Source organism: Nycticebus coucang, chromosome 2 (assembly GCF_027406575.1).
Source record: "Nycticebus coucang isolate mNycCou1 chromosome 2, mNycCou1.pri, whole genome shotgun sequence".
In the NCBI taxonomy this organism is placed as follows: domain Eukaryota; kingdom Metazoa; phylum Chordata; class Mammalia; order Primates; family Lorisidae; genus Nycticebus; species Nycticebus coucang.
In genome coordinates this window covers 170,269,853-170,292,929 of record NC_069781.1, presented here as the reverse complement: position 1 = coordinate 170,292,929, position 23,077 = coordinate 170,269,853, and the positions used below count along the sequence as shown (strand labels likewise).

The 23,077-nt window shown below is 43.7% G+C and overlaps 1 protein-coding gene across 1 annotated transcript in view; it reads right to left on the bottom strand.

The window, feature by feature from the left end:
• The window catches only part of PMFBP1 (polyamine modulated factor 1 binding protein 1), a 54,940-nt gene that overhangs the window by 2,872 nt on the left and 28,991 nt on the right, over positions 1 to 23,077 (bottom strand). The window contains exons 7-20 of the mRNA XM_053554177.1: positions 18,139 to 18,309; positions 17,061 to 17,171; positions 14,691 to 14,817; positions 14,445 to 14,602; positions 12,799 to 13,042; positions 10,596 to 10,785; positions 10,298 to 10,451; positions 9,595 to 9,756; positions 9,211 to 9,348; positions 4,500 to 4,664; positions 3,749 to 3,916; positions 1,767 to 1,934; positions 866 to 969; positions 261 to 335 (exon numbers count right to left, since the gene is read on the bottom strand). Of these exons, the coding sequence (XP_053410152.1) occupies positions 261 to 335; positions 866 to 969; positions 1,767 to 1,934; positions 3,749 to 3,916; positions 4,500 to 4,664; positions 9,211 to 9,348; positions 9,595 to 9,756; positions 10,298 to 10,451; positions 10,596 to 10,785; positions 12,799 to 13,042; positions 14,445 to 14,602; positions 14,691 to 14,817; positions 17,061 to 17,171; positions 18,139 to 18,309 (2,135 nt within the window). The remainder of the gene's footprint in view (positions 1 to 260; positions 336 to 865; positions 970 to 1,766; positions 1,935 to 3,748; positions 3,917 to 4,499; positions 4,665 to 9,210; positions 9,349 to 9,594; positions 9,757 to 10,297; positions 10,452 to 10,595; positions 10,786 to 12,798; positions 13,043 to 14,444; positions 14,603 to 14,690; positions 14,818 to 17,060; positions 17,172 to 18,138; positions 18,310 to 23,077) is intronic.

Below are 23,077 nucleotides of genomic sequence, written 5' to 3'. Positions count from 1 at the left end.
AATTGCAGCAGTTGAGAGCAGGAAGGAACCCAGAGACTACTAATCCCCTCTGTGTACTGCTGGTGAGGGAACCAAGGCCCAGAGGTTACGTGATGTGCCAAGGCCATGGTGAGGCAGATTCGGGACTTAGGGGAACTTTCCAAAGTACCAGGCCTTTTCGGGACCTGATCCACCTATGGAATGATAAAGCCATTCCTGGCTCCTTGCTGATCTTTCTCACTAGGTTCTGAGAAGCAGTGGGCTGGCGTGGGGTGACTTACTCCTTCTCACCAGTCAGCTTGGCGATGTATTTGACCTGCTCACGGAGCTTGTTTCCTAGTTTCTCATTAGCGATCCTGTAATAAAATGAAAGAAAAGAATGGCTATTTCCCTGCCTCCCATGAGCAAGGGCACAAGTTGGCCAAACGGGACACAGGGTGTTCACAGCAAGGCTGCTACTAAATCCTAGACCCTTCAGCATTGCCCTGTCCTTGAGACTGGGGCTGTCCTAGCACCTGGAAATTAAGTACTCTCTACTCAATTTCTATGCAAAAATCTCTGTGATCCTTGGGTGAGTCCAAGGCAACGAGTTTAAGGGGTCCACACAGTGAAGCTGGATCCTGGGACAGGGAGAGGAATGTCTGAGCCTCAGTAAAGCATTTCCTCCATCTTGGAGCTGCTCTGTTTCTAAGTCAGCAGAGCTTCCCCTACCTGCCTGAAGGGTTGGGGCTCCTCTGTCTTACTTCTACCCTCTTGGGAGTGGGCTGAGCTTCAACCAGTCTCCCAGGAGGGCAGGATGTGGTGTGTGTGTGTGTTTGTGTGACTGATCTTCGGTCCAAGCGTGGCTCCTCTCCTCAGCCGGGGCCTAGAGAACCCCTTTACTCACTTCTGCTCTTTTGCCCACTGCTCCATATTGCACATGATCTGATCATTATCGCGGTAGAGTCTGCACACGTCTTTGGTCCCACAGCGCTGGGGCAGGTAGCAGGGCTTTGGTATGAGAAGAAAGCGAGGCAGTGAGGGGTGGGAGCCCAGGCCTGTCACCCGCTCCTCCCCAGTCAAGCCTCTTCTTTCTCCCTGGGGGAAGAACTCTCCACTCTGCTGTCCAGCCTGAGGCTGGGGTTGGAGCTCCCACACCAGGAAACCCACCTCCAGGTGTGCAGCTTCCAGCCCATACAAAGGAGGCGTCTCTGAGGAGGCACCATGTATAGCATAGACACAGGGGATTTGTACTTATAGTAATGATTTTCAGGCTGAAGGCATTAAAGTGATTAGTTCTAAAAAGGCAGTGTGCTAAGCCAAATTTCCAGTAGACAGAAGAAAAATATCTGGAGGAAGAGATGGATTCTTTCTAATTCTAGCAAAGGCCCTCTGGCTACCCCAACATGTTCTGCTGCTGCCTGCCATGGATACTGCTGCTCAAGGAGACACACCTGGGCATGTCCTGAAGGTCACTAGCCAATCCTGCTGCAGGTCCGAGGTGGCTGAGAGTTTCAGGGTGTATTCTGGAATGGGACTGCTCAGTGGCTGGTCTATGTCAGGGGTGGCTGATGTACCTGGCCATCTCTTTTCCAGGATGGGGCCTTTATTCTCAATATCTATCAGCACAGGTGGGTCGAGACAGCAGCTGTGGCCCTAGAGTACTCAGACCCTGCTTTGTGCTGAGTGGAGGGGGTGTCCGTTCCTTGCTTCCAGGCCCCTCCGCCCCTACCATGTGGCATCTGTGTAGCCATAGGATGTGCTGGGAGGCCCTGAGAGGGAGCGACCAGAAGCCAAGGCATGCCCACCTCCTTGTCCTCTGCCAGGAGGCTCCGTTTCAGGGCGGCCATTTCCTCCTGGAACTCCCTGAGCTGCTCCTCTTTAGCGGCTAGCATCTTGAGGTCGTTCTGGTGCTGCTTCTGCCACTGAAGCACCTGGTTGGTCATCTCCTCTAGTTTCTTGTCGAAGGCGCACACCTGCACAGGAGGTCATAGTTGGGCAGGCCAGCTGGCCACCTCCCTCACTGCCACAGATGACTCATGACAAGGGCACAGGGCCCTCCTGCCTTGGGAGACCTGCTGGGGGTATTTTATTCCCAGTGGCCAGCAGAGGGCACCCCTGCTCTGAGCTTTGCTGTCTCTGCTTATCCGGGAGCTCTGAAAATGAAAGGAACCTATTAGCCCAAGGCAGGGGTGGGGGAACCTGGAGCCTTAAAGCCACCGTGGCCTTCCTCAGTGCAGCCTTTTGACTGAATCCACATTTTTATTTTTAATAAATACATTTTGTTCATCTTTTATATTTTTAATTTATTTTAAAAACACCAAAGAATACATTTGAATGGGATAATCCTCCCAGATTGAATCCCACAATTAGAACATTAGTAAGCCACAAAGGCTAAATTAATAGCTGCTACGCTCATGGTTTAGTTCTAACTTCCCCCACCTGACTGGTGCCACTACCGCATGAGGCTGACTGGTGAGAGTTTATAGGGAGTACGCCAGTCTGTTGTTAGCTTTTGACAACGGAGCACTGTGTTTCTATTTGAACAGCTTGACAGTATTTTTTAATTGTCTGCTTAACAGCGCATGATGTCAAAGAGGACCAAGAGAAGGCTGAAGGAATAAAACAGATTTTTTTATTTTTTTTTTTGAGACAGAGTCTTGCTCTGTCACCTTGGTTGGAGTCTAGTGGCATAATCCCTAGCTCACAGGACCCCAAACTACTGGGCTCAAGCAATCCCCCTGCTTTAGCCTCTTGAGTAAACTATAGGTGTGAGCTACCATGCCAGCCAAATTGTTTTTCTAATTTGGTAAAATTTATAAGGAGCAGAATCAGCAATGTGAATTATTGAAAGAAGATTTCCATATGAATGCAACATTTCTGTGTGACATCATGTCAAACCAAAATGACTTGAATATTTCTTTGCAAGGTAAAACTAGGTCTATACACGATATGTGGCAAAAGATCCAAGCATTTTGAAAACTGCTATTTTTTTCAAGAATACTTCTTCAAAAGGAAATTTTGGATGAACATTTTCCCTAGTTAGCAAAGGTCCCTGATGAGCAGGAAGATACATGTTAATCAGCTGAAGGACATGCAGCTGTTACAGACCCAGTAATTGGAGAATACAAGGAAAGGGTCATTGACTTTGAGACTCATGACATCACACTCAAATTAGCATTTCAGCCTCACCTAATCGATATCACCAAGGCACCTAAAGATAGACGGAATTTAGCTCTCAGGAGATGTCATTTTAAAGGTCTGATTGACATAGGGAAGAATGCAGTAGAATAATACTTATGCCCTTGGCAACATGCCCCCCAAATGCTTTCTTGCTTTTCAACCACTTATTGCTGCGAATCTACATTGTCCTACCTAACCCAAATCAAGAAGCCCTTAAGGTCACAAATGACTGACGCCCATCTAGAGGATCAACCGAAACTTCAGACCTCCATGTTGCAAATATTGAAATGCTTTCCAACAAAATGCAGACACAACAAAGTCATTAAAAGGTTAACTTAACAATTAACAAATAGTTTTCATTTTTTGAAATTATTAAGTATATAGAAGTTAGATTTTTACAAAATAATGTACATTTTGAAGTGTACCTCATTTAAGTATCTTGGATGCAGCCTTATTAGATTATAGCTAAATTATTGAGGGCTTTCCAACATGACAAGGTTCCCCACTTCCAGCCCAAGGGAATGGCAGAGCCCTAAATAATTCTGGATACAAGAGGTGACCTTGGGGACTCACAGGAAGGCAGCCCCAGCCCCCGGCTGTTCCTCACCTCTAGCTCACTCTCCTGGTGGAAGGCCTGTAGTTTTTTCAATTCTATATTGAGCCTTTTCATCCTCTCCTCATAAGCAATGATTTCGTCTTCCAACTGAGCTTTCTTCTCTTGGGTCTGTGCCAAGACTCGTTGCAGGGTCTTTGTCTCCGAGGTGGCATGATTGAGCTTCCAGTAAAGAGAAAAGGATGTGAGTGCCCCAGAGCACTTTGACCCTCACTGCTGAGTCCTGAATGGAGAAGGGTTCCAGTCCCTCCCTTCCCTCTGCTCACGGTGGCACAGACAGTAACCTTGCCTTAGTGTCCCAGAGAGAGGTGGCAAATGACAGTGGTTGGTTTTCTGTACCTCCCCTGTGTTCCCTGTCCCTCCCCTCTTCCTTCTCTCTCCAGTCACATGAGTTGATCAGACAGGTGTGATTAGCTCAGAATGGGGCATGAACATCCCTGACAATCCAGGCTTTGGGAAAACCTCTTCTGGGGACTTCTGAAACAATGTGGAGTCAGCTGGGTCTGCACAGTAAACTGAGGGGGGGTCATCAGAGAAAGCTACTCATGGGCAGAGACTTGTTAGATTTGGCCTTCATCTATGCACCCCATACAAGCTTCACTAAGAGGAAGCAGGCCCCCTCTGGACAGACATCCCAGACCATGCAAGAGTTCTAGGCAGCCCTGGGATAGCTCCTGCACCTCTCACACCACCCTGATATTTCTTTGACCTAAAAGAGTCCTGGAGTGACAGGGTGTGGCCTTACCTTCTCGAGGGCTTGTGCTAGGTCATCTTGGCAGGCAGCTGACTTCCGGGATAAGGCATCAAAGACGTCTTTACTGACCATGTTCTGGAGACATTCCTTCTCCTTCTGCAGAGCCTTGTCCAGCTGGATCTGCAGAGTCATCAAGGTCTCCTTCTGTAGGGCTATCTGAAGGGACAGAAAACATCACTATCAGGTTCCTGCTCATGGCTGTATAGGCATCCTCTGTGACAACAAGAAAGGGACAAGAAGGCAGGTGTGGTGCCTCACGCCAGTAAATCCTAGCCCTTTGGGAGACCGAGGCGGATGGATTGCTTGAGGTCAGGAGTTCAAGACCAGCCTGGCAAGAGAAAGACCCGGTCTCTACTAAAAATAGAAAAATTAGCTGAGTGTTGTGCGCGCCTGTAGTCCTAGCTACTTGCAAGGCTGAGGCAAGAGGATGGCTTGAGGCCAGGAGTTTGGGTTGCTGTGAGCTACATGCCTCCCTTTTGTTCTTTGGTATGCTGGTACCAAAGAACAGGCTAGCATGGTGTCCATACATAAAGGAATGCATTCTTTTGGGTTTTCTTGCTTTATTTCCAGTAAGTACTCAGTGCTTGAAATTTATCACTTTTTTTCAGAGGGAATTCTGTGTATTGCTGGCTCTGGACATTAGTGAGATGAAAAGTGTTGGGCTGGATTTCTGATCCTAACTTTTACATTCCCTGGCAATGAAACTTTCCTAAAGATAAAGTAATTTGGTCTTCTGGAAACAGAAGCAAATCTCTTCTGGGGACTTCTGAAACAATGTGGAGTCAGCTGGGTCTGCACAGTAAACTGAGGGGGGGTCATCAGAGAAACTGCAATTTGCTGTGAGTGGTTGATAAGTGGTGGCTAAACCTAGAAATGTCACCATCGAAGTGAGATACTAAAATAAGGATGTTGAAAAAAACACCAGCTTCCAGAAAAAACAAACAACAACAAAACCCCAGAAGCTTTATTTTACATTTCTCTAACTTAAGTGGTTTAATTTGGAGAAAGATATTGAAAATTTAGATATGTGAGGGCTGTCCAAAAAGGATCAGCCATGCACTAGGAAAATAGCATTTATGATGGGTTGGATACTTTCTGAATAGCTTAAATGTATGTAAATTACAGAATCAAGGTATTCTATTAGAAAGCTCTACCTCTCCCCTGCCAAAAGTGTTAGATTCAGACAGTTTTATAGGTGGATCCTATAAAGTCATTCTTGATTTCTTATTGTCTCTCACATTCATTCCATCAGCTTGACTGGTCAGTTCTACCAAAACAACAGTGAATTTGCACCTTGGCTCTTCGCTGATACTATGCTAGCCTGGACAGCAACAGCTTCCTAACTAGTCTCCTCACTTTCACACCTACCCTTCCCCCAATCTATTTCTACACATTAGTCAAAGTTATATTTTGAAAACTGAAATCAGATCAAGTCACCTCCTCTCTTCCTTTAAGGAATTACCATTAATGGCTTTCCATTGGACTTTGAATAAAGCCCCAAATTTCTTTTTTCTTTTCTTTCCTTCTCCTTCCTTCTCCTTCCTTCTCTTCTTCCTTCTCCTTCCTTCTCCTTCCTTCCCCTTTCTTCTCCCTTCCTTTTCCCTCCCTCCCTCCTTTCCTTCTTTCCTGCCTTCCTTCTTTTCTTCCTTCCTTCCTTCCAGAGTCTCATTATGTCACATTTGGTAGAGTCCTGTGGTGTCACAGCTCACAGCAACCTCCAACTTTTGGGCATAAGTGATTCTCTTGCCTCAGCCTCCCAAGAAGCTGGGACTACTACAGGCACCTACCACAACACCTGGCTATTTTTCAGTTGCAGTTGTCATTGTTGTTTAGCAGGCTCAGGTGGGGCTCGAACCCATCCACTTCGGTGTATGTGGCTGATGCCCTACTTACTGAGCTATGGGCGCTGAGCCAAGCTCCAAATTTCTTAATAGAGGCCATAATGTCTGTCTCTGCTTACCTTTCTAATCTCAATTTATTTCAGGATCTCCCTTGATCAATACACCAGTGCTTTTCAACCTTTTTATCTCACAACACACTTGAACCTATATAGTTAAACTTCCATGGCACACTTAAATTATGTTGATTAAAAAAATATACTTACTGTGCTTTGATCTTCTTTCAAAAATAATTTAATTAATGAGCTTTAAAAATGTTTATGGATGGGCGGTGCCTGTGGCTCAGTGAGTAGAGCGCTGGCCCCATATGCCAAGGGTGGCGGGTTCAAACCCAGCCCTGGCCAAACTGCAACCAAAAAATAGCCGGGCGTTGTGGCGGGCGCCTGTAGTCCCCGCTGCTGGGGAGGCTGAGGCAAGAGAATCGCGTAAACCCAAGAGTTAAGAGGTTGCTGTGAGCCGTGTGACGCCATAGCACTCTACCTGAGGGCGGTACAGTGAGACTCTGTCTCTACAAAAAAAAATGTTTATGGTACACCTGTTGAAAATCCCTGCTATAGTTATACTGGCCTTATTTCACCTCTTAGAATGTGCCAAGTGTTGTATTAAAGAAATGAAACATGATGCAGAATCAGGACTCATGCTAAGAATACAAAGATTAATCAATTAATTACATTTTAAAAATTATTATTTTACAGTTTCTGCCCTTGTGAATGATTAATTTTATTCACCACATTATTGGTTTAAGGAGAAACATGATATAACATCTCAGTGGTTTCCTTTAAAAAATACAATATCCATGCTGATAAAACTTAGTAACTGAGGAATTGAAGAAACTTGATAAAGGGTAGCAAGAAACCTATTGGGGAACATCATATTGGAATAGATATATTACACTAAAATTAAGTGTGAGAAAAAGATGCCTTCTAACACTTCTGTTGTTGAACATTATTTTAAAGTTACATTCCAATGCAATAAGGCAAGAAAAATAAAATAAACAAATATAAATATTGCAAAGAAATATTTAGGAAACTGTTGTTGCTTGCAAATGATATAATCTTCTACTTTAAAAATCCATGAGAAGCAGTTAAGAAATTATTACAACTTATAAATGAGTTCAATAAAATGCCCAAATACAGAATTAATATTAAAAAACATAAAAATAAATGATCTGGGTATGGTAGTATGCATGTCTAGTCCCAGCTACTTGCAAGGATGAGGCAAGAGCAATACTTGAGCCCAGGAGTTTGAGACTGCCAGGGCAACTCAACTCAGAGTCCTCAGGGAGGACTCTGTCCTCCCACCAACAAAAAGCACTTTCTTATTATTGTCAGTAATTAATTATAAAATATAAGGTGAAAATATTCTAGAATCGAAGAGATGGAAAAGCTTTCAAGATATATTGCCTTGACTTTAGATGGGAAATTAAAAATTAAAATATGGAATATTAAATAAAGAATGTATATTTTAGAAAGCAAAACTAAGCTTCTTTCTAATGGCTGTTTCAATTAATTCAATAAGTTTATCACATGTAGGATATGCTTTTAAAAATTTGAACATACTTACACATACCAAAAAAATCCCTCTAGCTTCTTGATTCCCATAAAAGGAATTCAGAAATTAGTGTTTTTACTTTCTCATTTACATGGCATTCATCTTTTGGAAAACATGACAATAAGCCCATATTAAACACTTAGGCAGAATCCCTTATATTCAGAAGATGCCTTAGGGACCTACAGGACTTAGAACTCAGATCTGGATCACATTAAAGGTGAGATTTGAATCACTGGAAGACAAAACTCCAGAAACATCAGTGCTGTATAATAAGGTAGCCATTAGCTGCATGAGGCTATTTGCATTTAAAATTATAAATTCAGTTCCCCAGTTATACTGAGCCATTTTCCAAGCACTTGATGGCTACATGTGGTCAGTGGCTGGAATACTAGTAGCTCAGATTTACCACCTCTCCATCATCACAAAAAGTTCTGTTGGGCAGTGCTATTCTTACATTTAGAATGGTTATACCATTTTAAGATTTTTAAAAAATATTATGATGGAATAATTGCTGCTCGGTCTTTCACTTATAATCCAAGAGACCACCCACCAAGGTGCTATAGTTTTTCTTGTCTAGAAAGATGGAATGTATTCAGTTGGGTAAAGTGTCACTGTTTACGATGAAGGAGAAAGGGAATAGGAGCTGGAGTTGGATGGCTCAGGTTCAAACACTGCTTCATCTCATCACTTATTGCTCAATGACTTTGGCGCTTAGCTTTTTTTTTTTTTCACCTGTGATGCATGTCTTGTTGGGAGTAAAGCAGATGGAAGGCATATAAATAGCTTAAGTGGACAACAAATGAATGATGATTAAATTCAAACATGGTGCCTGGCCTATGTGAGATGCCATCTACTCTTTTCTGTCTTTTCACTGTGTAATGAAACATGACTGTCTCTCCACCCATCCCTGTGAGTGCTTTGGGACAAGTTTAATGCAGCCTAGCAAATTGCCCCTCAAATTCAATTCACTCAACTCTGGTCTGTGACATTGTAAGACTTGATGCCAAAGCCCAAATAGTTTGGAGGCTGTACCAGGTATGAAATAAAATCTTCCACATATGGAAGAAACATTTCTTTGGCTTAGCAGCCAAGTGCTAAAGGGCTACCTTCCCGTAAAGGAAAGAAGTGGGGCTGCAGATGCCACAGGATGCGAAGCTGGCCAAGCAGCTCGCTGCACCTCTGTGGCAGAGGCGGCATAGGTGCAGATTTCAGACCAAGGGCCACAAGGTTCGAGTTCCTCCCTATCTACTTACCTCTTTATTCAGCTCTTGGACAACTTGCTGGGTGGTATTGTATTTGTTGAGAGTGGATTCCAATTGTGCAGAATAATGTATTAAGTCTGCTCGGAGATTCTCATTTTCTTCCTCCAACTTTCTTGTATTCTCCTTTGACTGTTTCCCATCAAAGAACAAAGGGCAGAAAAGAAGCATTAACCTCAGAAGACTGTAACAGCTCCTCCTCCCGCACTCCACTAGAAGCAGCTCCCTCTCCACCTGTCTTGGGCCTTCTGCCTTTCTCCCTCACCGGCCCTTCCTCTCTTTCCTCTCTTCCCTCCCTTCTCTCCCGAGGTTTGCCCAGCCAGGTTCACATCTGCCCTGGATTCATAGCGCTGACTCTGCCCAGATTTTCCTTCTCACCAACTTCTCTTTCTTTTTTGCTTCCTGATGCACGGCTTCAAGTTCTTGCTCCAGCAACTTCTCCTGTTCTTTGCTCTTTTTCCAGTGTTCTCGTTTCTCCTCCAGTAACAGTTTGACCTCCTGAAGCTCATCTTCCAACTTGTTTTTGAGACTGGTTTGCTCCTTGAGCTGAGAAAATAAAGACTGAGCTGAAAGACAGTCTTAGATTATACTATTTTTTTGGGGGAAAAAAATTTAGACAATTACACACAGGGAATAGCTGAAATAAACATGACGACAATTCTTTAATTATATAGCATATGTAATGAAAAGTTTTCCTCTGATGTTTGTAACATTTTTCATTGTGTAATTAGATATACCAATTTATTTTTAGATCTAATTCCCACAGCATTGGCCTTATCTCCTAAATTCTTGTCACATCTTTTTACACAAAAACTTCCTTGAATAAAGTTTTATAAAAATCTCAGAAAAGCACAAAAGAGAGTAATTCAGAGATCCCAGACTTTAAATTGACTGATAAGAATAGCTTTTGAGTACTTGACCCTAAAAATGTTTATATTATTGGTCATGGGAACTGGTGCTGACAAATTAGTGGACAGCTAATTTGGATGGAGTGGTGGCCACATTGTCTACCAATGTATTTAACATACTCAATCTTAAGCAGAGCAAATACTTGAGCTATCTGCCTACTTGCCCTTCCTACCTGGTGCTGGATGAGTCTGACATGATCTAGCAGTTCATTTATTTTCGCATCCTGCTCAGCCATTGTCTTCTGAAGCTGCTTCTTTTCCTTTTCTGAAATTTCAAACTTCCTCAGGGCCTCCGAGAAGTCTAATGACAGCTCCTCTATCCGTTTCCTAAAGCAAAATGATAGCAATAGGAAGATGACTTCAGTGCCTGTGTTGGTGGAGCTGGCCCCAGGGGAGTCCTTGCTGTCCCACTCCTGGTCCTGGCTGGCTCACAAGGGGCAGGACCTCTCTCTCCAGGTGAGCTTGGGGTACCTGTTGGATGCCTTTTCCTCCTCAGCCGCCACGGCCTCTTTCTGCAGCTTCTGGACTTCTCTATGTAGTTCCTGGATGGCCTCTGTCTTCTGCTTGTCCTGGAAAGTGCAGGCCTGAAGCTTCCTCTGGGATTCCTCCAGGTTGCTCGCTGCCAGCACGGCCTCTTCCTTACACTGGGCTAGCTGTTGAGCTGCAGAAGCCAGAAGATGGGGCATGTCCATGTGAGGACGGAGGGTATGTGAAGACCAGACTCTCAAATCAGACTGGTTGAAGAGTCTCTTCCTCCATCTGTGACCTACTTCCATCCCAACCTGTCCTCATTTCTCTCTATTCCATTATCCAGCCTAAGGAGCTCTATGAAATGGTCTGTCTTCATCTACCCCTCAGCTGCGGACTCTTTCTGGATTCAGATTAAACAAATTGGCAGAAATGGCTCAGTATCCCCTATGGGACTCTTCTTGTCATTAAGGACAAATCCTGACCCTCAGGAAATTTAGAATCTGACAAGGGAGCTCTAACTGGCCCACTTGTCATTGAGGACACCTCTGTGTTATATTCACACTGACTGTGAGCTCAGGAAGAGAGATCAGTGTGGGGCAGAACGTGTGGAGATGGACGTGGGGAGGAACAGGTGAGCTGGGCCTTAGAGGAAGTAGGAGGAAGGTGATTCCAGGTTGGGGGGATTGTTAGAGCAAATGCATGGGGAAGGGAACAGGGGAGGCACGTGGTGGAGGGTAGGAAGAGACCAATCCTCTGCGCATGTGACTGGAAAAGGAGATGGGGAATGGTGCATGACGGAGTTGAGCATGTGGTTAAATTAGAGGGGACTTCAGAGCACTTGGAAAGCCTGAGAGAGGTATTTAGAATTGGTATAGTATGTTCTTGAGCAAGGACCAGACAAAAAGAGAGGTGTTTTAGGAAAATTGGAAAGCATTAGAATGGAGAAAGATTTCCAGCAATATCCTTTCGCCCATGCCCTTGCTTCCACTGGGTACGAGGGGAAAAAGTGCCCCAAATAAGTTGTTCACTGGTGTTCCTTTACACCAAATATGCTCTTATATCCTCTAGTTTCTACTCTAGTTTCTATTGATACTTTAAACATCACCCTCTCATTCCCTTCAAGTTTTCTAGCCTGGGATACTAGAAGAAGGATGGTGTCACAAAGAAAATAACAACATACCTTGGAAGAAGGACGATGATTTTTTTTTTTTTAATCAGGGAAGAGAATAGGTTCAGTTTTAGAAATGTTGAATTAGAGGGTGGGTTGCCCATGGGGAGTTAGTCTCTGAAGACAAGATGGACCACAGCTGCATGGTCAGCTCTGGGGCACTAAGTTTTGGAGTCACCTGTAGGAGGAGGAGAGCTCACCAAAGAATGAGGATAGAGGGAGAGGAAAAAGGGTGGAGGCTCTTAGGGACGGATGGCTGTAGTCATAGCAGGAAGAAGAAAAGAAAACAACAGTGAAAGTTGTGTCTCCAAAGCCGAGAAAGGTTTGAGGTATGGGTAGGTAACTAGCATCATCAGGGAGCACAGCATTCAAAGAAGGAAGGAAAATAAGCTTTGGATTTTATCTTTTTAAATGATAAACAATTCATAGGAGATAAATTTTACCCTTTTAAAAGTATACAATTCAGTGGTTTTTAGTATGCTTATAAAGTTGTACCACCATCACCAACATTTTCATCACCCCCAAAGAACCCTTGTACCCAAGGCAAGATGTCACTGGAGACCTTTGAGGAAGCAGTCTCCACAGAGGGGCAAGGATACAGTCCACAGTGCAAGCTGTGCAGCAGAGAATGCATTTGGAGGCAAAAAGGAGAAAGAGAATTAAAAACCAGGGAAGGGGGCGCAGACTATGTGACAAAGGGCCTGGAGTAGATGGACAGGAATGTGGTGCAAAGAAGAAAGAACAGAGGCCTGCCTCCCTGGGGCCAGGAAGGGACAGGGGCTCCCTGCGAGCCCGAGAAAATGGCTTAGGGGTTCACTTTCTCAGACCTAGCACCTGTTCTGTGTGGAAGCTCCAGAGAGGAAGTAAGCTTGGGGAAGAGTGGAGGAATTCAAGAGGGTGACAGTTGCTGCTGTGAGGTGCAGAAGTGAGACACTGGATGGGGTGAGGGAAGTGGTCATGTGGACAGCGAGGTCAGCCACTCTAGCTCTGGGTGTTGGGGGAGTGTGGTGGGGACTGCGCCTGCTGGGGCCTCACCAGCCAGCCTCTGCTGCTTTTTGGCCTCTTCAAGACATTCCTTCAGCTTCTGGAGCTCAGTCTGCACGGTCCCGCAGCACTCCACCTTGGGCTTGCACTGCTTGGCCTCCTTGGCGTTCATCTCGAGTTCCAGCAGCATGCACTGCTGCTTCTCCATCTCCTTCTCCTTCCTCATGAGGGTGTTCTGAACCTGGGTCAGTTTCCTCTCTAGCTCGTGCAGCATCTCGTCTTTCTCTTGGAGCAGCTGAGGAGAGCAAAGTGAATGCCGAGAAAGAGGCCTTGTCTAAGCCACCGGTGTCCCCTGGCTGGGCTTTGCAATAGCCTCCCACCTGCTCCCCTGGGCTGACCTATGCAGTCAAGAGAGGGAGGCTTTCAAAGCTCAAGTCAGTCTTCTTATGTCTCTGCTAAGTTTTACTCTACTGGCTTCCAAATCTTTTAGAAAAAGGCCACAGTCCTTAGAACCACCTCCTGGGATGCTCATGGTCTGGGCTCAGGTGACCTGTCTAACTTCACCTCCAGCCATCCCACCTGTCCCTGTCTCAGCCGATCTCCTGGAACACTCCCGGCAGACTCCTGCCTTAGGACTTTTGCACAGCTATTCCCTCTTTCTGGAGTATTCTTTGAGACCTTTGTCAGGGTGGCTTCCTCACTTCATCCAAATCTCTGCCCAAATGTCATGTCTCATGAGGTTCTCCCTGACCACTCTTTGTAAAATAGCCACCAAACTGTTCATGGGATGTATTGGTTCAAGGTGATGTGAAGATATCAGTGTTATGTGTTAATTCTGCTATTTTTTTTACTGTCTCTCCACACTAGCACATGAACTCCAGGAGAGTAGGGATGTGGCGTGTTCTGTTATATTCTCAGTGTCTAAAACAGTGTTTAGCATATTGTTAAGGATAAGGGTAACAAATATTTTCTGAAAGAATACAGGAATGCCTCGAAGCCGTTTATCCAGACTTCTCCTCATCTCTCCAAACGCCCTTGTTTGGACTGGTGGATCTGCCTGGTCCACATCTTGAAACAGAAGTTGTAACAACCATCCAGCCCATCCCCTGGATTATCTTTAATAGCTCTAATAAAAGTCCAGAGTTGGAACAGTGCTTACTACACAAGCTTGGATTGCTTTCACAACCCTTCTGTCCTTGGTTCTGTTTCTAGGCTTTTCCAGGACCTTGATTTATGTTGTCAACTACAGATCTTCCAGGGCATAGCTCGGTTAATATTTTTAAACTGCCTGATTTACATATTCATAAGATATTAGTAATTAACAAAAGTGAAATTCACTTCAAAGTCTTAGTAAGGCTACATATTATTTTATAGCATTTCCTTCCATGATCAAGCATAAAACAAGTGGAAGGGAGCAATGTGAGTAAGCGTGCTTCAAACTCCCCTGCTACTTTGCAGGGCCAGGGAAGAGTTAGCACCGCTAGGATGGCCCCTGTACAATCAGAGTCATCGATTATGTGCTATGAGAGACATAGAGAAGCCTCAGGACTATGTCTGGGCCTGATGAGCCGGCACTCCCATTGTGCGGGCTCCCAAAACAATCATGGTGGGTGGAGAAGGGCAGAACGGGCTTGTGCCAAGGCAGGGCCCCTCACTTGCCCTGATGGCAGCTCCAGACCAGGGCTTCCTCACCTTACCTTGTCTTTCTTCATGGCGAGGTTCTGGTTCTCGGAGAACTGCAGCTGCTGCTCCTGCAGCTGGCATTGCAGTATGGCGGCCTCCTTATCCTTCCTCTCCAAGTGGGCAGATGTCTCCTCCCGCAGCCCGTGCAGGTCCAGCTCCAGCTTCATCATGTCTGCAGTGGGACCAGACAGCACTGGTCGCTCAGAGGAGCGCTCGGCTGCCTCCTGGCTCCCCGGCCACAGCCCACAGCCCCAGGGTACCCTTCATGATGTTCTTCTTCTGTTGCGACACAGCCTCCAGCTCCATGCGCAGGTCCTTCACCAGGTTCTGGTACTCTTCCACATGCAGGCACTGGCTGTCCTTCTGCTCCTGCAGGTGCTTCAGTATCTGGCAAGTGGAAGAAGAGCAGGGTGGGACGGGGACGTGGCGGAGGGGGAGAGCTTTCTAAGGGCCTGTGTCTAGAGCAGAAAGCAGGGAGAACAACGGGTGCCGGAGGTTGGGGGAGAGCTGGGGGGCCTGATTGCTCAGGGGTAGCGGGCTGCTTCCAGGAGATGAAAATGCTCTGGAATTAGACAGTGGTGACAATTGCCCAATCTTGAGAATATAGTAAAAACCAATGGTGAATTTTATGGTTTGTCAATTATATCTTGATTTGAAATAGTTTTTTAAAAAATAAGAGAATAAAGAAAAGGATATGGGAGACTTCTCATGCTCACAGGGAATGTTCATAAAAGAAGCCATTCCTTCCTGTCTGTGGTAGATGGTCATTTATGGAGCATTTGCTGTGTGTCCAGCACTGTCCCACGTGCTGGGGACAGTGCAGCAGAGAACATAGGCACCAATTCCTGCCCTGTGGAGCTGACGAGACCAAGAGCATAGAAAGTAGTGACTTAGAGAAAATGCTAAGAGGTGATATGTGCTATGGGGGGAACTGAAGAGCAACAGGGGAATGGGGGTGCAAAGGGCAGGGGTGGTGCAACTTTAAGTAGGAAGAGGGTTTGGCCTCCCTGAGAAGGTGGCCTCTGTACAGGGACTTGGTGAAGGTGAGGAAGCGAGCCATGGTGTAGGTACCTAAAGGAAGAGCTTTGCAGGCAGAGGGGCTTGTCAGGGACAAGGCTTTGCTGGGGGACACAGAGAAGGCCAGTGTGGTTAGAACAGAGCGTGTGATGGGGGCAGCAGGAGATAGGTGAGGGAGTTAATGGATGGGTGGTCACATCAGGTGGGGCTTATAGTCCCTCTGTGAGAATTTTGGCTTCTGCCCTGAAGGAGAGGGGATGACTTCCTAATCTAGAGAAGGCAAGGACACGTGGCTGAGGAGGAACAGTTAGTCGCCTGACCATCAAGGATGAGTGGAAGAGTCATTTGTGTGATTTCAGAGTTGCCAGGAGGGAGGGCTACAGCATGGAGCCAGCAGCTGGCAGCAGCTGGAGACACAGCGGGCAGCCACCATAGCACCCAGATGGGCACTGCGGGGACTCAAAGGCCCACCTTGTGCCATGCCAGCTGAGGGAGGAGGACTGCGGGGAGGAACTGACATCCATGCTATCATTCCTAGTAGAACTTCTGGGGAGCACCAAGGCTTTGGATAGGAAATAAAAATGGCAGAGGGAAGGTGTATTCTGTTTCCTGGGGAAAGTCTATATCATTCAAAAAAAAAAAAAAACAACTGGAGCATTATGAGATTTTGCTGTCGGTCAGGATATGAACAACATGGAACTGACCTTTCAAATAAATATTGACAGATGTCTGAGAAGGAACTACAAAGTTCAATAGCGATCCCTCATTCATCCAACTTTCCAGCATTGGAAAGTCCTAGAAAGAAGACAGTCGCCTTCTCCCTCACTAGAGGACCCCTTGAAGAGCTCACCCATGTTGCTTAGTCTCTCTGTTACACACCCCCATTTCAGCATCCCACCTTGGGGTGTGCAGGCATGCTGCCACCTACCCACAGCATGCTCTCATGTGGCTGGCCTTGCCATGTGCCTCAAGTTCAGGCATGAGCGATTTAAAACAGAACCTCACCTAGGACGACACTTGGCTGAGTTTTAACTATTGGTTCCTCAAATCTTGCTATTAGTTTACGTGGTTTAACTGCTTTCCATCATTTGAATCCATTTTTGATACTGCTTTGAATTTTACAAACAAAATTCTCAAAAAAAAAAAAGAAATGAATTTGGGTTAACAATTTTTCCTAAATTTTCTGCTTTTCCAAAAGATGCTAGAAGGCCGGATGCTCCTCTCTAATCTAGCAAGCCACAGGAGTTCTGACTTGTCTGGGCGTGCTGTTTCAAGTGGGTTAAAAGATAGGCGTGATCCCACAGTCTCAGCTGGGGCTTGGCATACCTTGTACACTGTATCCGGGTGGCAGGGCAAACCAAGATCACACAAATATAAAATAAACTATAAACTGTAACGTAAAAACAAAAAAATAAAGAGGAAAACTCAGAATCATACCCAGCTCAGCCTGATTCCCACCAAGCAAAAATAAGCAAAATTGAGGCAAGAGAATCGCTTAAGCCCAGGAGTTGGAGGTTGCTGTGAGCTGTGTGACGCCATAGCACTCTATTGAGGGCCATAAAGTAAGACTCTGTCTCTACCAAAAAAAAAAAAAATAAGCAAAATTTCCCCACCTTTTTGATTTCGTCACACTCTTCGGAGGAGCTAGGAGAATGTCTGTGGAGAGCTTTATAGGAAGCAAAATCAGCTCGTAATTTTATCAAAGTCTCTTCACGCTCCAGAACCTGCAAATGAGTGCAGGTCAGTTTGCTGAATGACCAACGTAACTTGCTTATTGCTATCAATATTATTATTATTGCAGAGCGCTCCTTTCTGCAGGGTAAGTTTGTTGCCCAATTGCGTAATTCATCATGCACTTCCTGTGGGGTTGGTGGGGAGAGGGAATTATGCTCTCCATCTTATATCAAGGTTCTTTAAGGCATAGAGAATGATTTGTCTCAAGTTTATCAATGGGCATATTTTGGACTCTCCCCTGAGCCTCGGTGTGGTATACTTCAGGAGGCAAAAGAAGTTTCTTCAGAGGTTTTGATGGAGGAATATACCTAATCTATCAGAGGATAGGATTCAAAGTTTGAGGATTAAAGAAGGAAGTTTCTTATGGAGTGGGTGAGTTTGTGTGTACTTCTTTCTGGAAAATTAGAAAACATGAAATTTTTGTTTCAATTTTATGCTTTTTTGAATTTGTTGAAAATAATTAAAACAAAACCCAAGCTCTAGGTGGGAGGACACTATTGAAAATTTACAGGCTATATTTACATATTATTGTCAGAGAGTCTAAAAAACAAAAGTGGGACCAAATTACACATAGGATTCTGCAACTTCCTCTCAATATGTCACAATCCTCCTTCCCTTTGGCTCTTAGACATCTACTTACTCTTGTTTACTAAATGCATATTATTTCAGGATATGGAAATCACTTCAATCATTTCTCTTAATCTCTTCAACCATTTCCCTACTAGTGGGCACTCAGGTGGCTGTGTGAGAGACTTTCAGCTTCTGTAGAATCTTGAACTTAACATGGCTGAGGAGATGCGCACCATGGAGAATATGAACAAGGTGGGGTGAGTACGTATCAGAGTACTGAAGAGTCTTGGTGAAAGAGATTCATTTAGGTGACTATTTTCCCTCCTTTATTTCCTCATGGCTTTATTGCAGATGTCTTAGAAAAACATTCTAGAGGAAGACACTTACCAAAGCGTTACTGCAGGCAAGCTTATTTCGAAGTTCCTGGATTAGATCGTCCTGTTCAGACACCTTTTGCCAGACTTCAGACAGTCGCTTCAGGGTCTCCTGATGCTCCTGGCTGAGGCAGGCAGAAGAGCATATTCGCACCTTTGAATGGTCACCCTTGTCCTCAGGCTCCTGGGATATTTAAAAAAAAAAAAAAGGGTTGCTTGTGGTTATAATTTGTGAGTTAACTTCAGAACTCCATGAGCATGGGAAATCTCTAGATCTATATTCTAAAAGTATATGTTCATATATGGAATTATAGTTTTCCTTAGCAAGAGAAAAAATATTAACTAGGGCATACCCATGGTAAAATAATCCAAACAGTTCATAAGAGAATATGCTGTCAAGTAAAGTTTTCTCCATCCTAATTCTTTATAACTCAGATCCCCTCCTCCTTGACAGCTCCTGTTACCGATTATTTGGGTATCTTTCCAGGGATATTTTATACATCTTTGTGTATATGCACCCCTACTTTTCCCCTTACACAAATGAGAGGCTTCTACACACTATTCTAAACAATTCCATTTTCTTTTTTTTTTTTTTTTTTTTTTGTAGAGACAGAGTCTCACTTTATGGCCCTCGGTAGAGTGCTGTGGCCTCACACAGCTCACAGCAACCTCCAACTCCTGGGCTTAAGCGATTCTCTTGCCTCAGCCTCCCAAGTAGCTGGGACTACAGGCGCCTGCCACAACACCCAGCTATTTTTTTTTTTTTTGGTTGCAGTTTGGCTGGGGCCGGGTTTGAACCCGCCACCGTCGGTATATGGGGCTGGCGCCTTATCGACTGAGCCACAGGCGCCGCCCAACAATTGCATTTTCACTTGACAATTTATTTAAGATATTTTCCGGTTGGGTGTGGTGGTTCACACCTATAATCCTAGCACTTTGGGAGATTGAGGCAGGTGGATTGCTTGAATTCAAGACTGGCCTGAGCAAGAGCATGACCCATCTATACTAAAAATAGAAAAAAAGTTCTGAATATTGTCTGAATCACATGCGCAGATGCAGGAGTTGCAAAAAAACACAAAAAAATAAAAAATAATAAAAAGCAAAACAAAATTTTAAAAAATAGGAAAAAAATAAAAAAAAGAAAACCAGCTGGGCATCATGGTGGGTGCCTGTAGTCTCAGGTGCTCAGGAGGCTGAGACCAGAGGATTGCTTGAGCCCATGAGTTTGAGGTTATTGTGAGCTGTGATACCATGCCACTCAACCCAGGGCAACAGAATGAGACTTGGTTTAAAAAAAAAAAAAAAAAATATATATATATATATATACACATATATATTTAAAATATATATATAGTTTCATATTGTTATGTGTTGATCTACCTTGCTATCTTTAGAAATTAACTTCAAATTACACAAGTAATAATGTCTATGTTATCTTTTTAAAACATTGCAACATTACAGGCAAATCTAAATTTTTCTTTGATTTTCACCTCTAATCTTACACTCTCTCTTCACTTCAGAAATGACAATCTGTGCCTATCCTTCTTGAACTTTATATTTACATGATATAAATGAACCTGCACAATACAAATGATGTTGGCTTTCTAAAACCTAAAAATAGATTTTTTTTAACTCAACAAGATGTCTTAAAGCTTTATCTATGTTAGTGTATGTGCCTCCATATTCCTCTTCTAAATTGCTTTTAAATGTGTTTATCTAGTTTTCTACTGATGAGAATATATAATAGGTGGTTTCCAGGTTTTCTCCTGTCCTGAAGCTGAAATGAATTACACATAAACCTTTGAGTACCTATTCTAGTAGGCGTGTAGATTAAATTCATAAAGTAAGATGCTGGCTCATGTTTAAAACTTGGATAGATATTTTATAATTGTCCTTTAAGAAAATTGTACTATTTGATACTCTCATCAGCACGAAGTATGACTGTTTTCCTGGGACTATGGTTTTTGTTTTTACTTTGTTTTTTTGTTTTTTTTTGTGGTTTTTGGCCGGGGCTGGGTTTGAACCCGCCACCTACGGCATATGGGACCGGCGCCCTACTCCTTGAGCCACAGGCGCGGCCCGGTTTTTGTTTTTAAATATCTGTCCCTATATCATCTGAAATTAGTGTAAAAATTACTGCCCTCTCATTGGCCTGCCCTAATAATGGGGAGAACTGATGTACATAGTGAAAAAAAGAGCAAAAAGTTCTAAACTGTCTCCCCAGCTGGGCTTTTGGGGCAAAGTTAGAGATTATACCTTGTATCTTTCTGGACCATCAAGGAATAAAAGTAGAATTCAACTCCAACAAACATCTTCATCCCCACACAAAGTCATGGAAACTAAACAACCTTATATTGAATGACAGCTGGGTCAAGGAGGAGATAAAGAAGGAAATCATTATATTTCTTGAACAAAATGACAATGAAGCCACAAGCTATCAAAACCTGTGGGATACTACAAAGGCAGTCTTCTGAAGGAAATTTATTGCATTAAATGCCCATATCCAAAAAACAGAAAAAGCACGAGTTAACAACTTAATGGACCATCTCGAGGAACTGGAAAAAGAAGAGCAATTTAATCCCAAACCTAACAGAAGAAAATAAATAACCAAATTAGATCAGAATTGATCAGTAAAACAAAAAGTTGGTTCTTTGGCTTGGCACCCATAGCACAGTAGTTGCAGCACTAGCCACATGCACCGAGGCTGGTGGGTTCAGGCCTGGATCAGGCCAGCTAAACAACAATGACAACTGCATCGAGAAAATAGCTGGGCGGGCGGCGCCTGTGGCTCAGCGAGTAGGGCACCGGCCCCATATACCAAGGGTGGCCAGTTCAAACCTAGCCCCGGCCAAACTGCAATAAAAAAATAGCTGGGCGTTGTGGCGGGTGTCTGTAGCCCCAGCTTCTCGGGAGGCTGAGGCAAGAGAATCACGTAAGCCCAAGAGCTGGAGGTTGCTGTGAGCCGTGTGACGCCATGACACTCTACCGAGGGCAGTAAAGTGAGACCCTGTCTCTACAAAAAAAAAAAAGGAAAATAGCTTGGCGTTGTGGTGGGCTCCTGTAGTCCTAGCTACTTGGGAGGCTGAGGCAAGAGAATCGCTGAAGCCCAAGAGTTGGAGGTTGCTGTGAGCTGTGATGCCATGACACTCTACCGAGGGTGACATAGTGAGACTCTGTCTTAAAAAAATAAAAAAAGTTGGTTCTTTGAAAAGATTAATAAAATCGATAAACCCTTGGCCAGATTAACTAGAAACAGAAAAGTAAGATCTCTAATAACCTCAATGAAAAATTAAAAAGGGGAAATAACAAGAGATACCACAAAGATATAAAATATCATCACTGATTATTACAAAAGCTCTATGCCCCAACAAAAAAGGAAAACTACAGACCAATATCATTAATGAACATCGATGCAAAAATGTTCAGTATAATCCTAGCAAACAGAATACAGCTACGCATTTAAAAAATAGCATATCACAATCAGGTGGGTTTTGTCCTAAGGATGCAAGGCTGGTTCAACATCCATAAATCCATAAATATAATTCACCACATAAATGGAAGCAAAAACAAAGACCATATGATTCTCTCCATAGATGCAGAAAAAGCATTTCACAAAATTCAGCATTCTTTTCTGATAAGTACACTTAAAATAGGCATAGATGGGACATTTTCTAAACTGATAGAAGCCATCTACAACAAACCCACAGCCAATATGATACTGAATGGAGTAAAACTGAAACATTTCCATTAAGAACTGAGACCAGACAAGGATGTCCACTATCATCATTACTATTCAACATAGTGTGCTGGAAGTCCTAACCATGCAATTTGGCAAGAGAAGGATTTCAAAGGTATTCAAATGGGAGCAGAGGAGGTAAAATTCTTGCTCTTTGCTGATGATATGATCTTATACTTAGAAAACTCCATGGACTCAACCACAAGGCTCCTGGAAATAATCAAGAAATATAATAATGTATCGGGATATAAAATGAATGTACACAAATCAGTAGGCTTCACATACACCAAAAACAGTCAACCTGAGAGTCACATCAAAGAAACAATACCCTTCACAGTAGCTTCAAAGAAAATAAAATACCTGGGAATATATCTAACAAAGGACATGAAGGACCTCTACAGAGAGAATAGAGGATGTTAACAAATGGAAGAACATACCAGGTTCATAGCTAGGAAGACTCAACTTTGTAAAAATATCCATACTAACCAAAGTGATCTACAGGTCTAATGCAATCACCATTAAAGCACCAATCATACTTTGAAAAACTTGAAAAAATAGTACTTCATTTCATAGGGGACCAGAAGAAACCCTGAATAGCCAACACAGTTCTAAGAAATAAAAACAAAATCTGAAGGCATCACATCACCAGACTTCAGGTTATACTACAAGGATATAGTGATCAAAATAGCATAGTACTGGCACAAAAGTAGAGACATAGATCTATGGAATAGACTAAGGAACCCAGAGATGAAACCAGCTGCATAGCGCCATCTGCTCTTCAATGAACCAAATAAAAGCATACACTGGGGAAAAGATTACCTTTTTAATAAATGGTGCTGGAAGAACTTGTTAGCCACACACAGAAGACTGAAACTGGACCTCCTACCTGATGGGCACAATGTAAGGGTATATGGCACACCTGGGCGAAGGGCTCAACTACAACTTGGACTTCATATAGTAAATGCAAACAGTGTAACCTAATCATTTGTACCTCATGTTAATCTGAAATAAGAAAATAAAAAAGGATTATTCTGTATATGAAAATATTGATGCAATTCACTTCATTAAAGGATGGATGTTAATAAAAACATCTGTTAAGGCTCGGCGCCCGTAGCACAGTGGTTTCGGCACCAGTCACATACACCAAGGGTGGTGGGTTAGAACCCAGACCAGGCCAGCTAAACAACAATGACAACTGCAACAAAAAATAGCCAGG